Here is a 15,460-nt window from a genome sequence, read left to right on the forward strand (position 1 = left end):
TCTCATGATTGAACCGTTTGACCATTATGTGCCCATATCACAGTACTAACTATTAATATGCTAAATTTGTTATTTTTTTGGACTATAATTACTATTACAATAAAGAATTATGCTTGAGATGAAAACATTTATAGCATAATAATATTTTTTTACCAAAATTATATATATAAAGGGGGGAGGGTTTCAATCTACGCACACACATACATACAAATATAAAACATTAACCAAATATTTATATTAAATCAAAGATGTTTTTAAAAATTAGTTTAAGACAAAATTATAAATTATTAGTTATTTGGAAATAATTGTGTAAAAAAAATTCGTAAGAGATATCCTTCGTAACTTATTATAAACTTTTTATATAAAGTTAATAGGCCACTCATCTTCTGAAAATGAGCTTCTGATATTAATTAATTTAAAAAATTATATTATCTTATAATTCGTTGTTAACCGATACTTAATGTTCTGTCTGTCGGTGTATTAAATTTTCATTATTATACAATATCGATATTTTTTTCTCTTAGTGTAATTATATTTTTAATGTTATTTATATGGTTAAAATTGTTCTTTCATCTTATTGATTGAACGACTGGTTAATTACTTGGAGATTATGCTAATGATAGTTTATTATTACGTATCTAAGCAACAATTGTAAAGTAATATATATAAACTTTCACTGCCAAGGTGATATATGGGTCAGAGAAATACATTTCTTTTTTCTTACAGGAGAAATTTGGCTAATTAGGAGAGGAGGGTTTAAAATTGTAAAACACATTGGAAGGAGGGGACAAGGTGGGTCACGTTAGGAGTTGTGACGAAGACTTCAGAAATTGAAGAAGGCTTTACTTTTTGGTTTTTAATTTGTATGATAAATATTGGTATAAGTCATTATGATTATAATTAATTATGCTTTTAAGTGGGAGATTACAAGCCTACAAAAAGCTCTCACTCTCACTCTCTCGGAGTTAGTAAGATTCGCAGAGATCTCTCTCAAAGCTAGAACTCCAATATAGAAATATAGATTTCAACGTCAATCACGCAAACATCATAGACAATAATTCATCATCATCAACACGTAATGGTGGACCCAAACCCTAAGTTTTGCAAACACACACCTGAACGTTACTATATTCAATTCAATATCCTCCATGTCACAACATTAAAACGCCCCTTCAGACAAGCCAACTAGCTAGCAAGTGTACAAATAAGTAAAGGTGTCCATTTTGTTTTCACGTATAGGTTTATACCTAAAGCTACCTCTCCTTCTCTATCTCAAAACTTAGTATGATCGATCCAAAGCTCCTAAGATTATTCTTGTTGCTTTGACTTTATTCACGAAATTGCCATCATGGCAATTGATGGCATGTGTGTGAAGAATTTGGAATATAATGTGAAACAAGCGTATCAAACATGAGATATATAGGGAGTGAATATGATGTTGACACGTCGGTCATGCAGTAGTGATTAGTGGGACGGTGTTAGATCTGAGCGCCAAATATGGTCTAGTTTAGGATCTTGGATGCTATCATACTATGAAAGTTCTTCTCTCTCTCTCTCTCTCTCTCTTGTAGGTCCTCTTCCACTTTTTCTAGAGAGAGATAGTGTGCGTTGGTGGTGGGTGAAGGTGTCGGCTTTTAGATTGAGCCAAAGCATAATTATGTAAGAAAATACTGCTAAAATTACATATTGATTGATATGGTTTCATCAACTTATATTTTATTTTCAAATGAATATTGTAAATTGTATTCAATAATTTGTTCTTTTTTTATTTAACAAGACTTATATAAAATTTATTCAATAATAAAATACATTTAATAAAAATGAATGTATACTAAATAAAAGTATTGTTAATACTTCTCATTCATTAATAAAAGATAGATTTTGGTGAGACTGAGAGAGAAGCTAAAAATGGAAAGAAATAAAATAGACGAAATGAGGTATGGAAGCGTTCAATGTCTAATTTTGGGACATGCAATTGCAATTGCTTTCAGAATTCTTTGTATCAGCTGCAGGGTTAGTTGGACTCAGCAGAAGCCAGGGTGGGAGGATAGAGACATGGGCTTCACGGTGGTTCATTGGGTTTCGTTCCTTCGTCAATTATACGTTTTAAATAAAAGAATATTATACTACAAAGATATCCAATAAACAAAAGTTTCGATTTCAAATGCAACATTATATCTGTTCTGTGAGTTGATGTTTGATCAAGTGTTAATTATCTTGAAAAAAATCCTGGAGAAAAGGGCCGCATGAGCACTATGGAGAGATCAATGTGTACGTGTCATAAATGAATTCGGTATGGAATGAGCTGAAGTTTGAATTGAGTTGGATTTCAATTGATTAAGCAAGCTGGTAAGCTTCCGATTGGCCATCTTACGCAACGTTCAAATGTATGAATTTAAGAACGAAACAATGACCACACAAAAACATCCATCTTACTTAACTTGTTGAAATATTCTTAGGCAAGGCTTAAGAGACACTAAAGTCAACATTAAACATGTATAAATATGTAGATATATTTTCATCATAATACAAATAATCTCAGAAAATCTTAATATTAAATAGAATTAATACTTATAGTAAGGGAGCAGAACTTAAATATCTCCAACCCTAATACGCAGAAGAGACTCCAATGACTCTCTCTCTCTCTCTCTCTCTCTCTCTCTCTATACTTATGAGTTAGACATTCAAATTATTAGAGAGTCCGTGATGGGTTGGGATAACAAACGAAGGGATGGGTCCAACTGACTAATAAACTTTGAATGAGTTAGTCTGCCAATGTAGTGCCTTTAATTTGATGTTGTTATATATAAAAAGAATTACCAAATGCAAGTTGATTGGTGGAGAGTACGAGTTGCCCTTCAAACTAGTTACCCTTTATATATATATATGTTTTGGGGAGTCATACCTAATGCACATAATTTATGTTATATAGTGCCCCGTACATACTACACGAGGGTGAAGTGTGTGAGGCTGAAAAGAGAATGATATATGGCCCCGATCCAAAGCCAATCATTTTATACGAGACTTTGAACCCGTGCCATACTCCCATCACATGCATCGCATTCTCAATCCTCGTCCTGATTCCATTTCCCTCCGATTTTTTGCATAAAAGAAAACTGGGTGTCTTGTTTCTTTCATCCCAAACTGTTCACCAGTCAAATAATTGATTAAAAGCGAGATGAAGAAGGCCACCTTCGTAATTTGAACAAACAAGAGTAAAAAGGCAAATGGAGATAAAAACTGTGTCAAGAGACAAATTCCAACCCTTTGGGTCCCTTCCCTGTGGGTCTTCTTGGGTCGTGTTCCCATATTTTCACACACTTTCTTCTCCTTGGGACATCCGCAAGGACCCCACTTTTCTCTCCCTTTATTTCTAAATTTCTACACAAAATTTGCTTTTTGTCAAAACCCATTTAATCCCGGGTATAAATACACCCCCAACACATGCAACAACTCCTTAATACAAACACATTAACTACCCCTACCCCTTCCTTTTCCTTCTCTTTCCACACTTTCCCTACCCCTTCAATTCAAACTCAAACAACACCCATGGACACCCAACTTGAATACAAGATTAAAACGACAAACCCCACTTCCCCAACGCGCTTAAAGCTCTTTGGCTTCAGCGTCCACGAAGACAACATGGAAGACGAAGTGATGCATGAAGACGTAGCAGACTCAACCACCAAGGCCACTTCCACTTCCACTTCCACTTCCCCATCTCGCTCGCCAGACTCCGCCGGTGCCGGACCTCCTTCCTCCGGTGACCGGAAATACGAGTGCCAGTACTGTTGCAGAGAGTTCGCAAATTCACAAGCACTTGGTGGGCACCAGAACGCGCACAAGAAAGAGCGTCAACAACTCAAGCGTGCGCAGTTACAAGCCACGCGAAACGCCGCCGTTTCGTTCGTGCGAAACCCAATCATCTCCGCCTTCGCCCCTCCGCCGCACCTGCTGGCTCCGCCGGGGACCGTGGTGGTCCCGGCGGCTCCGCCCTCGTGGGTGTACGTGCCGCCACGTGCCGCGCCTCCTCCCTTCCACGTGTCAGTTTCACACGGTTGTGCGTTCCCGTCGGCGAATAACAGTGCTTTGAGTTGTAATAATAATGGTAACGTCACCATAACGGGTGTGAAATCAGCGGGTGCAGGGATGTTTCCCTACGTTGGCGTTGTAGGAGATTCGTCATCCCCTTTGTCAACGTTGCAGGTACAGGCCAGGGCCCACCACGCTAGGATTGATGGGCCCTCTTTGAGTAGGTTCTCCAAAGCAGACAGTGGGCCCAGTTTGGATGATGCATGGGGCTTGGACTTGCACCTTAGCCTTGCCCCAGCTGCGCCGTGATCTCTCGGCTCGGCTCGGCTTTAAACGTGAGTGAGTGTGACTGTCTCTTTTTTCAGGCTTGATGCGCCACTTAAGGCCATATATTGGCTGCTTCAGCTTCAAATCTTGTACATTTTCATATTTATTTGCTATTTTTTTTCAAGAGAATTATTTCACTTGGCACACATTTGAACAACTGCTCATATAAACCACATGCGCTAATTAATTTGATTTTTACTTTTCTTCACTATCATTCAAAATTTGTGCATTTGTAATTTCAAACCTTTTTTTTTATTTTTTTATATAGCTGAAAGGATATAATTAGACTAATTATTAAGAAACTTATTTAATGAACGAAACTAGTTGTGCGTAATATTCAGCAGGAGATTGTTGCATTGATTTTTACTGAGCACATTGTGGTCCATTTCACGATATATAATGAAGGGATGCTATTATATCTTTCAATGCCAAGAAAACACACAATTGGCTTTTTAACTTGTCTACTGGGAAATAAAAACTTGCATTACCTTTAGTGGGCAGACATCTAAAAAGAATTCATCCATTGTATATGTTTAGATGCTTATGTCTGGATCGTGACTATACATTTAGGAGCGGAAGAGTGATCGACTCTAACTAAGATGTTTTTCATCGCACGTTGAAGACTTGAAGAGCTTGGCTTATTTACTAGGATATTAATATTTTAACCACATATTTTCCTGTGATAAACATAAGAGATAAAAATGCTTAGACAGGGAGACACAGCTCACAATATCCAAACAAACTTTGTTTAGACAGGTTGGACACAGAAAGTACAATCAATGTGAAAAGATAATGGCGTTTGACAAATTTTAATTTCTGCCGGAGTTTTATAAAATGTGGTTAATAGTACAAAATTTGTATTCACATAATCATTCTTTTTAAGTAGTGCACTTCTCAGTTGAGGAGAAATTTGAAAACAAGATAAAGCATTCCAACATATGGTAATTGGTCAATGCTATTAATTATATATTAGAATTTATCTTATTACAAATCAGATGCATGCATATCTAACTTAGCCACGAATATAGATTTTATGTGAGTCCTCTCTATCTAGCTAATTAAGTTAGATACATTTCTACACATATTATGCAGATGGTGTATAATGGACCTTTTCTCCTTCCTTAATTCATTGCATATGTCCTTCGATCAACAGTTAAAAGAGGCGCTTGTAAGAATAACAATATTGTCAGAATCACGTGGTCACACGACATACATACAAAGCCCTATATGTCTATTATTGATCAATGACACGATTCAAGGAATACTTCTTAAAAAACAAAAATACAGTAAAACAATTATGAAATTTTACTCAAGTGTAAATGGGAATTTTCTGGGTAAAATTTCTGTACAATACATGCTGGGATTAGAGGATGTTAACTCATCTGTTTCTTTCCGTCAGTGTGTTATAATACCATTTGATGCCTTATTAAACACGAATACCTTATAGTTGATTGGAGACATCAATGGAAAAGCCAATAATTGTGTCCCTTGTCACCTAAATGGTTAATACACTTCAATAAAAAAAGAGAATCTTCGACGACGATTGATATATTAAGTCCATTGTTCCCTCAATGATGTATGGGATCTCTATGCCTCTCAAAGAACGTGAAATATTATTGCAATATTTCTAGACGCTAAAGCTCCAATTAACCCTTCGATGGTTTGTTGGTACCTTATTTTCTTCTTGACTAAAAGAGTTGATAGAATGTGGGACCAATAACAGTAGACTAATATTTGTGAAAGTGCAATTAGGAAATGCTACAGTTTAATTGGATGAGCTGACTAAAAAACAAGTGCTTGATTCAAACACCCAATTTTTATTTTTATTTTTTGTCTTCCATAATTCACTGAATAAGCTTGGTATCTACGATTTGTAGGTTTCTGTCCAAATTCAAGGAAGCTGATTGAGAGTTTTTTTCTTTAAAGAAAATAATAGACAAGAATAAATCGCTTCTCACTCTGAAGAGACTTGTGTGGGTAAGAGTTAGACAAACATTTTACAAATATTTAAAAGTATAAAGTTTTACAAAAGAGAATATTTATTATTTTGAAAACGTAAAAATATAATAAATAATTTCTTGTGTGTGCAGACATTTGGGTGTGTAGCCCCATAAATTGATCTTATTAGTTAACATCAGTATCTTTTTCACTGTTTACGGAAAGAGAATAGGTGTAAACATGTAACACTTGTTAATAAGTAATTCGAGGTCCCAATTTTAATTCAAGAACACTTTCCTAACAAGTGAAACGAATAAACTTTGGGGAAGAGGGTGATGAGCTAGCTAGAAACGGTCATGTTGACAGGTGGTATATTCCCAAAATTCTTGATCTTTTTATCCGTCTCGTGACTTTAAGTGAAGTTCAGAAATTGAATATATATATATATATAAAATGGAATTAGGATAACGCAAGGTCGGTGCTTTCGCCACCAGTTGTATCGAGATCTTTGATACGAACGTGTCAAAAAAGAAGATTTGGCCACTTTAATTAAAAGTTAAGGTTGATGATATTATCTGCACCTAGCTTAACCATAATCTTGATTTTAATTTATCGTAGTTGGAAACAGGTGGAATCGGTTTGCGAAAGGGATAAAGGAGAGGATATGAATATTTGGGACTTTATTACTTTCAATACTCTCCTTTACAACTCCATCATTTAGCAAGAAATAGAAAGACATGAAATTAACGAACTCAATTGACCTTTCCTTTTATTTTTTATTGGATAGTATACAGTGAATAGTGAGGATATTTCAAATCTTTTTTTTTTTATTGAGATTAATTGAAGTCTATTTCACTACGAGGTTGCATGCTTTCAGTTTTATCTATTTTTGTTTTGCTTGATTGAAGCTTCATCTTAGTTCTGATTTAATTTGTGGAAGAGCAAAAAGGATGGTTCATTTTAGAACCATGATGATATATTTGAAAACTTGAGTAGTTAGAAAAAGCTTGTTCCTTCTTTAGATCGCCTTTTGACATATTAGTAGAATTCCTTGTGGTTGGTGAGTAAAGAAACTTAAAAAAATCTATAGTTTATTCCCACACCTTTTATCCTTAATGAAATAATACAATGTTTAGCTGTGAAATGTGAATCTGATCAATTCTATTATTAAGATTTTAAATTAAGGTTCAAAAACTGTTATTGCAGTCAGAACATCAAAATTTTCACATTTTAGAATTTGCATTGCGAACACAACTGTGATCACATAAGCTACATTTTAATATTATTTTTTTTTTGCATTGCCTACTATATTGTACTCCTTATATAGAAGTCCATCTAACATGGTTTACACACGCGACTCATCAACTAGTCAAGCTTTCTTGTTAATTTTAACCCGTAAAATGAAAAGGGAGGATATGGAAAGGCCAAAGTAATTATAAGTTGAACCATCTTTTCGTTTCTTATTAGTCACCTTAATCTCATAAGAGACATGATTAAGTTTAGGCATGTTTAACAATAAAATTAGCCCTTCCAAGCATGCCGAAACCGTGGAATTTCGTTCTTAATTAAGGAGGAAGTCATTTCTCCTCATTGTAATTGGCTTGAGCTTGGTAGAGAAGTTGAGAGATAATAGCTCAGCCATCACTTTTCAGTGCAATAGACATCATAACCAATCTAAACGAAAACATGAACTGTGTGTTATAGCAGATAGCGACTTTTACAAACTACCCTTTGAAAGTTTGTCTTTACGTACTATAACTTTGCACTATTGGTCAACAAGGATTTCACAAACTAAGATATAAAGGGATATTGTAAGAGTTGGAAGCTGACTAATACATGATTTGTTTTTGGCCTTTCTCTTTCATCTCCTCCCCCACAAACTTGGATCTTGATTGGCTTTCCTATGTTAACGCAATGTGACTATTTGTTTCGAGGCAGTTAGATGATTAACATTTTAATATACAGCTTGATTAAACCACATGGAGAATTATGATAAATTATAATAATTTATATAGCGTTATATATGCGCTAGAAATTATAGAATACGCAAGTTGTTTACCAACCGCAAGTCCGCAAGAGTAATAATGCGTGGAAGTATTGCTTTTTGAAGCATCATATAATCATTTTTGTTGGACCCTTTTCTTCCATTTGGCATATGCATGGTAGGGAAAAGTACGTTAATCATGGCCGATAAAATCTGTGACATCTCAACTATATCACAAGAATCATGAACACAAATTGTACTAATAAAAAATGGGCAACACTTCTTTTTGGTAAATTCTATGAAACTCATATGTCCTACTTCTTTTGAAGTTATCTCTAAAACCTTCACTTTGTGAAATTTATATTTATAACGTATAAGATTTTATCATAAAGTTGCTTCAGCAAGCGCAACAGTAAAGTTTATTTTAAGTCGAATAATGTCTTTCCATCTTACAATCTGGCTGTCTTTGTCGTTAAAATATTTTCTTCTCCCCTTTGCATATTATTACCAAAACGTGAGCTATGGTATAAAGATTAATCAGGAAATTGTTGCATCATGGTAACATAATTGTTTGGGACAGAGATTTTAAATAAACCAAAGAATCATTGTCTAATAAGACAAAATGCTTCAAATCAAAACATATTAAAAGCTATCACACAAAATAGTCAAGGAAACAAGCTATGTTCATGACACGGGATGATAGGACTTCTTAGGTGTGAGAATTCCAATTCATTTAGCAGTTTAGTAGGTTTTGGATAGAAAATACTCTAACTAGTTTCGAGCTTTTAAATGAAAGATGTCATGATTATCTAAGAATGGAGAATCAAATCTTATGATATCTAAAAAAGACACTTTTAACTAATTTAAAAATAGTTGAACAAAAAATATCTTTAAGAAAAAATTTCAACCAAATTATGATTTTTTTTACTCCTTAAACGAATTGTATAAAAATAGTAAGATTCTCCCTATTTCAAAAATGATATTGTTCTTGTTTCACAAAAAACAACGAAAGAGACTTTTAAATAATGAACCAACATGTCACAAAAAAGTGACTTGTATCAAGGATTAAAATTCTTTGACCAACTTTTAACCCGAAAAAATTATATAACTAACGAGCGTAAACCCATCAAAATCAAGAAAAACACTCAATACTAATTAGATGAAGGTGTCCTTAGGTTTTTATTTTTTCTCTCTCCACATCATCCTTCTATGTTTGAAGTGTGGATAATCGTTTGTTACCAAGTTATATGAATCAGATATTCCGCTCCATTTTCCTACATCTTACAATTTTGCAAATTCATTAATTTATTTTCTTATTATCTATAATTTCTCTTTTTCCTAATTCATCCGAAAACAAGGATACTGCTATTTATATGCACAGTACCTTGTATCAAGCTATAGATTAATCACTCAAATTTATTTAATTACTTGTTTGGTATATTTAATCACTAATTTAGAAAAAATAGTGATTAACTGAAACATACTAAAAAAGAAAGTACCATCTTATATGTAAAAGGACTTACCATTATTTTATAAAAATATTAACATTAATCTTAAGAATTAATTTTAAACATCTGAAAACAGTAAAAGTATAATAAAAAAGTATATATTACATTAAAAACATAATTAATATTTTTTAATAAAAAATAATACTTTTATAAATTCATCAACTCTAAAAATTAATATTAAATTATTTTTTACGAAATAAATGAAAGAATGAAATTAGTGGTTAAGAGCTTATCTTTTGATAGAGCTTTCTCTACGAGGCCCGTGGATCTGTATTGCTATGTCCTATTTAGGCACTTTCACTACCTTTTTATCGAGGGAGTCGTCATCAACCTATATGCTACATAGAGGCGTAGCCTATAGCCATTGCCTGATGGAGTATACAAATAATCTAATTCTTTATAGCCCTAGAAATCATTCCACCTTTTAGACAAACAATTAAAGTTTATGAGTCTTCATGGTCGTTGACATGCAAGTCTGATTGATTCAATTGAGTGTTGAGATTGATTCAATTATGTGAATAATGGAGTGGGAAAGAATTGAAAATTTTTTAAAAACCAGAGTCCTCTTGAGAGTTTGTGATAAATGACAATGAAGGATTTCCGTGTACAACAATTCCAAGTTTACTTTGAACTTTCCCTCACGCGATGGTTACAATTCAGTCAATCCGACCTTAGATTGGAAGTTCGAAAAAGAAAGGACGACAAAAGAACACTGATCCAAAGCCCCACAATCCGGCTTTCTGCGGTGCTAATGGTGGGTGGGGTCTTTAACTATCTACCTAGATTTAATGTGCAATTTCACATTTAGTTATACTATTTTTATAATAACACCCATCCTATCATTTTCCTTATATATACAGAGAGAGAGGGGTTTAGTCCACAAATATCATTTCTCTTTCACATTTGATCTCAACCTCAACAACCAAAAATGAAAAAGTTGCACGAAAAAAAAAAATAGTAAAAGCATCTAAGTACTTTAGTTAGTTAGGAAGGATGAAATTTTAGGTGAACTATGCCTAAAGTTTAAGTCATAAGATGATTGTCTCAAACGAGTAATCTCTTTTAATATTTATTTTTTATTTTTTTTCTATTTTTATTAAATTAAAAAATATGTTATTTACTTTACTCATGAATATTTAAAGTGATTTTTTTTGTACGTATCTAAATCACTTTAATTGATTTTTTTGGGAAAAAATAATTAAATAGAAATTTATTATATTTGATACATTTATTATTTATTTTTATTTAAAATTATATATTACTAATTTTTTATTTAAATATTATATATTACTAATTTGTACACACTAATATACATCATACTTAAATTATATTTTAAAATTATTAATTAGAATTTTAATGTGGAAATTTTAATTTAAATAATTAAACAATTAAATATGAATAAATAAAAGTAATGAAACTAAAATCACACATGAATTGAAGTATGAGAATAAAAAAAATACAAGTAACTCAAATGATTTTTGTGTCTAAGATTGCAATGCTCTCGCTTGAATGTTTATTTGAAACATCTTTTTCTATAAACTTGAAAACCTTTCAATCAGCGAATGCCAAATATTACTTTTCTAATAATGTTTACGAAAGTTGTATGAGTTTCATACCACCTATAATTAGTTAATTACCTTCGATGCTCCAAGCAACACTTTTAGGTGGGTGTCTATAAAGAAACTCTGACACTCAAGCAAATGTATATTTCAGTTAAGCAGTACAAGTAAAAGAAAATAATACCTAATTTAGTTATGAGTGTCTTATTTATATTGGGATGAGGGTAAGTCATGATTATGGCTACTATCGCTGAACCACATAATGCATCTCAACCTTGGCTCAACATTGGTGCATGCCTCTGAAATTGGATCATATACCCTCGAGTCATTGGGACTGGTCACGGGTCAATTTAAAGCAATACATATGATAAATTTATAATCCTCATTTTAAGAATGAAATAACTTCTATGTACTTTTTTCTCATATCACACGCCTTCTGCCCTTTATAACACGTATCTTTCAAGCTTTTAAATTATTTTTCTTCTTGAAGTAATTACTTAATTAAAATAAATCCTTACTTTCTTAAATTTCTTGGATCAACATTATGCATAACTAGGTTAATAAAATAATCATCTTGAAAACTAGTTTTTGATTTTTTAAAATTTTAGGTTTATACTTTTATATAGTTTAGTTTATATTTTATGTTGATAAAATAATATTATATTATTTTTAGTATTTATCTGTATTTAAAAGTGCCTAGGTCTTGCTAGTTATTAACTATTTGGAAGTCTTACTAGTAAAGAATAAAGTGCCAGCAACTGTAAAGACCAGTCTCTGTGAAATAACTTATTCCTTTCATTTGATTATTTGAACTCTTTCACAGTGACTATATGTCAAAATTTAGGTGAAACATGTGTGCTTGTCCCCGACTTGTCTTGTACTTTTAATAAAGTTAGATTTCCATGTTCCCTAGCGTGCACCTGTAATAGATATGAAATTTATTACCTCACCACCGAAAAGTTTTTTTTACACATGACTGAAGCTCCAAGCCTTATATCCCCTTTCTCACACGTAACTACCAATTTTCTTAGTTCTTCTTATGCAAGTTTCGTTTGGGGAATGGCTTAGAATTTGTATATACCCACCTTATAAGCGTTAGCTAGCCTAATATTTTACAATTCTAAGAATGTGGGATAGGAAGCGGCAACTAAGATACAAGGTATAAAGAACTTCCTTTGTACCACATCATACGATACACAAATATTTTTATATGGATAATAACTAGGGACAAATGTGGATAGATCTTTTCAAGGCATATTCTTATCTTAAGGCATGCACATTGTTATCGTCAAATAAGCTTATCAAATGAAATTTCCAATTGCGGTCTTGCAGATGCCATAACTAATAATAATGCAGCGTACTGCAGATGCTTTCTATGAACGGCTATCTTGTTAATAACGTCACAGAATATGTGACAAAAATAGCCAAAGTCTTCTTTTCTCTAACTCTAGACTAAAACTTCATTTGCAATATGCTCTTTGGTACTTGTGAAACTTAAAAGCAAGACAAGACTTTTCGAATTTCTATTCATTTTTTTTCTTTTTCGACTGTCAAAGAGGAAGAAGAGAAAGAGATAGATAACTGATTAAAGTCGTAGATATTTTAAATGACATGCATGCTCCAGAGGAAGTAGCAGTAGAACTGTTGGCACACTTTGTACATCTTTCTAATTTCTATGGCTCCAAAAGCTCCTGCGGTCAAGTTGGAGACAAACGTTTGCGGTGCATATGAGAGTGGTTTGCAGAAAAAGTTGGCTTAGGCCCTGCTCAAGGTTCCTCATGTACTTGCACTCTAGGGGCTTTTATTTAACAAAGATATAAAGATGGGACCCAAAATTGTTCTCTGAGAAAAGAAAGAAAGAACTTGATTGACTACTATGCTGACATGATTTTGATGTGTAGGTTTAAGTTTTAGTTAAAGGACGCAGAAAAAACCAAAAATATGCAACTCACACGACCACTAACATCGTACCTCACAATTTCAAGGACTTTTTTTTTTTTTTTGGGTCTAAATCTTATCTGCAAGTTTTGCATCACTCGTGAAGACCCCTCGTGGCTTTTGTGTAAGCAAAAATGGTGGTATCTGGTCCTTTTTGCCAGAACAACGTTTGGTGCTTTTTGAAGAAATGTGGGTGTCCCCACAAGAGCATTTTCCTTTGTGGCACTAACAGGCTACTTGCTTTATACCAAGCTCTTGGGTTGTAGGCACTTCCAACTTTAACAAAGGGGACAAGTTGAACGGTATGTGTGAGTTGGGATGGTCCTAAAGTCTTAAATGCACGGTGGAAATTAGTGGCGATGAAAATTAAAATCACCAATAGATGTAAGACATTAATGGTTAACTCAAACTATTATCATAATCTATTTAGGAGATTCGGTGTATCAGAAAGGTGAGATGAGGAGAAGTCTTGGTGAATGGCATCTGTCCTAGAACTTGCTGATCTAGTCATTCCCAGCTAATTAGTGTTAGTACCAATTGGCCGAAAGTGTATGAAGATATTTAAACATAATACTGACAGTACAATGTTACATGGAAGTCATGTGAGATATATCTTGCATGAGACAATTAATAGAATATCTATAGAACGGGGTTAATTAGTTGCCTTCATCAGTTGGTAAAAACAAGTCTGACTAAAAAATCTTTTTTCATAAAACCGATTACAATAAGATTTTAAATCATATATATATATATATATATATGGTTTAGTTAGTGATAAAATTACAATGACTTGAGTAGAAAAATTGCCTTTCCTTTTATAAATTATACTAATAAAAATTAGTTTTGTTTACACGTTGCCTCGTATATAAATCATGGGAATTTTTTTTGGCTTAATTAAGTATTTATTTTTATAAAAATTTCACAACTTGTATAAAATGTTTTATTAAAATATAGTTTATACTTCTTCATAAATTATTGTTTTAAATTTCTTTAGCTGACATGGTTCATTTAGATATTGACAAGTGTTAGTTTTTCTTTTACTACTTAATAAAAGAGATTAAAAATAATAGTTTATAAAAAAATTTGTAATTATATCTTAATAAAATATTTAATAAGGATTAAATCTAAATTGTATAATTTTTGTAGTAATCAAACATTTAAATAAGTCAAAAATATATATACAGTTTTTGAGAGAGAATTTTTTTTAATGATCATTGTATATAAAAAAATTAAATAATATGCAGTAGTGTTAATTTTTAGTTACTCAAACAACTGAGTTGATGGAAAACGGCCTTCTAGCTTGAATACCCAAGATCACCTGATTATGATAATACTTTTAACTACACTCACTAAACATTTCATAAATATAGAGCTACTAATCAACTGTTTTTCCGTTGGTCTTTCTGATGGTAAATATGTTAATGTGTTTTTTTAATGGAAAAATAGTAATGATATTTTGCAGTGACATATATATGAAATCAACTCTTTCGAAAGAATTAGATAATCAACTCCCCTCTTCATTTTGGGCTTTGCCATCCTCCTTTATCATGTAATTTTTTGTTTTGTCGAACAGCATTTTTTTGTATTTTACAATTAATTAGATTGTTTTGATTTATAATTAATATTTTTATATTTAATTTCTATCCACACTTTCTTTTTGTTTTCTTACTTTATTTCATATTACTTCTCGTGTCACTTACTTTCTTTCTTAACAGGGTTTTCAAATCAGAAATAAGCTGTTGATACCCCTAAAATGGAGTGTTGAATGAGTAGAAGAAGAGATCAATGGAAAGAAAAGAAAAGAAAAGAAGATATAATAGATTATGCGATAGAATAAAAAAAATTGAATATAATTAAAATATAAGAATTATATCAAAATTTTATTACCTTTTAATTTATCAACACCTATATTTTTACGTTCATTTTTCCTTGCATCCATTCCCCATTCTTTTTTTTAATATTTTTCTATCATATCACCTATTACATTTTGTTTCTCTTTTTTCTTATCTTTCTCTTCCCTATTTAATATTCAAAATTTAGGTGACAACTAATATTTTCTTTAATTTATGCATACATAAATATGTTATATAAAAAGTAATCTTATTTAAATTATATATGGTTCTACACCAATTAAACGTCAGTCTCTTTCTTGACACGAATTCAAACCATATTAT

At 32.3% G+C, this 15,460-nt stretch overlaps 1 protein-coding gene across 1 annotated transcript; it reads left to right on the forward strand.

The window, feature by feature from the left end:
* Positions 1-3,642: 3,642 nt before the first annotated feature.
* LOC113873705 (zinc finger protein GIS3-like) lies at positions 3,643-4,341 on the forward strand. Its single transcript, XM_027511964.1, has one exon. The coding sequence runs from the start codon at positions 3,643-3,645 to the stop codon at positions 4,339-4,341; it is 699 nt and encodes a 232-aa protein (XP_027367765.1).
* The last annotated feature ends 11,119 nt before the right edge of the window (positions 4,342-15,460 follow it).

This window comes from Abrus precatorius, unplaced genomic scaffold, assembly GCF_003935025.1.
Source record: "Abrus precatorius isolate BTA unplaced genomic scaffold, Abrus_2018 Scaffold7, whole genome shotgun sequence".
NCBI lineage: Eukaryota > Viridiplantae > Streptophyta > Magnoliopsida > Fabales > Fabaceae > Abrus > Abrus precatorius.